The 2500-nt window shown below is 44.8% G+C and overlaps 1 protein-coding gene across 1 annotated transcript in view; it reads right to left on the bottom strand.

Moving 5' to 3' along the window:
- LOC134456583 (voltage-dependent T-type calcium channel subunit alpha-1I-like) overlaps positions 1-1977 on the bottom strand; it is a 401906-nt gene extending 399929 nt beyond the window's left edge. Inside the window, exon 1 of the mRNA XM_063207987.1 lies at positions 1868-1977. Coding sequence (XP_063064057.1) covers positions 1868-1962 — 95 coding nt within the window. The 5' untranslated portion in view covers positions 1963-1977. The remainder of the gene's footprint in view (positions 1-1867) is intronic.
- Between the last annotated feature and the right edge of the window lie 523 nt (positions 1978-2500).

Genomic DNA, 2500 nt, shown 5'->3' with positions numbered 1-2500 from the left:
AAACAAAAAATCTAATCCCAAGAGTCTGAATGCAGCGTATATGTCGATCCAGGCGCCAAAGGTCAAACAGCGTAGCCTATACGCAGCATCAGGCTAAAATTGGAAATTCAACACTTAGAGAGAACTCTGGGACCAAATTGAATCTAGAAAATGTAAAATCGACTCCATTAGTGATAACATAACATTGCGTTCTATACTGTATTAAAACGTAACACATTTTGCTTAACAAATATAAAGGATGCCATTCCATTCTCAGCACAGTGCTGTTACATGTCACTACTGAAATGCCAAAAACACAAGCAGACTCATGCTATTTATAGAGTATTGCTATTGACAGCACCGTCTTGTGTTATTAGCAAAACTAACAACCGTGACCCAGTGTCAGATAAGGTCAACCAATCGCTAACAAAAGCTGTTTGCAATGCATAACATCCACAGAGAAGTATAGAATTGTAAGCGTTTTTTTTTTTTTTCATTTTCAAGCTACAAGCAACCATTTCATTTGTGGTCATCTTCCCACTTTCATGATGCTATGTCTAATAGCATAACCTACTAGTCATGACATACTAGTCATACCAATATAACCAAAGACCATCGTTCCTCTGTCTGTGTGCACATACTGCATTGTGAAACATTGCAGCCAGTTAAACGTAAAAAAGTAAGTTGGCCTGCTGCCTTTTTGTTTGTGAGTTAACTCAACTTGAGAAAGCTTTAAGTTAAGTTTTTAGTTAAGTCTTGAGTTGTGTTAACTTAGCTTAAGGCAGCAGGGTCAATCTCTTTCTTACGTTTAACTGATGTATTTTACAGGGTAGCATGGCCTGGACATGACCCAGGACATGGACTTACAAGCAATATTGGACTATCTGCCATCTTTTCGAGAGTCATACACATGAGCCATTTCCCCCCCCCCCCCCCCCCACACACACACACACACACACACACACATTTGGCTATTGTAGGGACCATGTACCAGCCAAATTAAATCAAAAGGCCCCCATGTCTACAGTTTGCCAAGGTCACACAAAAGGGTAGGACAGCTGCAGTGACCATGAGTTTGTGGTTTGTTTGTATGAGTGGAGCCAAGTGTGTACTTGGGGTCGTTAGATTGATATACTCAGCAGGCACACAACACCACTAAAACTAAACGGCATGACTCCTCTTCAGTCAACAGGAAGGACTTCAAGGAACATTAACCACCAGCTCCCCTCAAAGTCATACATGTGACCGACCCAAGGATAAAACGGCGGGGAGATAAATTGTTGGTCCAAGAGGTGCTTGAGTAAACAGTGTCCAGTGAGTGTGCATCGGGTTGATAGTGTGAAACGATCTGGACTAGTGGGAAATATATAAATTACTACAACAGCCGTTAGGAAAACCTCAAGCACTACCACAACGTGACCTGATAAAATTTCATAAGTGTTAACTACCAGTCCCAAAGTCATCCATGTAACCCACGAGAGGACCAAAGGGAGTGGGTAGGGAGACCTTGGAGAGTATTTAAATTATACAGGACGTTTGTGATAACTATGGCAGTGCTTTGGTACATAGAAAGGATATGGAGCCGTTTGAATGATTTTAAGCCTTACTAGTAAAAGTAAGGACTGTGACTGCCTTTTCTCAGATCACATTGTGTACGCCCTGGAATTTCATCGATCTGCTGTTAGCCACAAGAGGTGCAAGGCAGCTGGGAAAAACCTTAGTACTGTACTCACCCAAATCCGAACAGAATGCTGTGAATGGAAACCACAAAGTGTGCACTTGATACAAAAAAACCCATTTTACTTACAGTTTGTGGTCCAGAAGTGGGTCAAGGCAAGCTGTGTCAATACTGTTTACATTTAAGGTAGCTAGTTTTGAAAAAGGATATGGGCTAGACACCATACGGATGCACCAGCTGCGGGGGAAGGTGGTCTGTTTGAGGCAGAAAAACACCACTGGCACCAGATCCGGATAGGGCACCATGAGAGCGCCCAGGTCACTGCTGGCATCATCCTCATCCTCGTCCTCCTCTTTCGCCTCCTTGCCTTCCTCGTCCGCCAGCGCCTCATCTGTCACTGCTTGCCTTCCTTCGGCCTTTGTCACTCTGAGCTGTATGACCTCCATGCTTCCCGCCTCCTGTGTTGGCCCCTCCTCATCCTGTATAGGCCCCTCCTCCTGTGAGGTGGCTCCGTGGTCCTCGTCCGACAGGTACGAGGCCACGGTGGGACCCTCCTCCTCAGTGGTCATGGCTGCTGGGGGATCTGTAGGTGGAGGGAAGAGAAAGAGACACACACATTGATATGGGTAATCTAGCATAGAGTGCGTTTTAATATGCGACCTTGCCTCCTCCACTTGCGCTTGTCTCCTCGTCCCGCCTCCCGGCCCCTCCTCTGTGGAGAAAACGATAAATTTTCCCAGCTGTCAGCCTAGCCACAACAACTTTTGAGGGACTGTTTTTCATTCACCATCCCAATTGCAAATGAGAAAAAGACTCTACAATTGAGCTTTTGCAAGATATTGA

Source organism: Engraulis encrasicolus, chromosome 1, assembly GCF_034702125.1.
Source record: "Engraulis encrasicolus isolate BLACKSEA-1 chromosome 1, IST_EnEncr_1.0, whole genome shotgun sequence".
Lineage (NCBI taxonomy): Eukaryota > Metazoa > Chordata > Actinopteri > Clupeiformes > Engraulidae > Engraulis > Engraulis encrasicolus.
The sequence above is the reverse complement of the archived record's forward strand: the minus strand, read 5'-3'. Positions and strand labels throughout refer to the sequence as shown.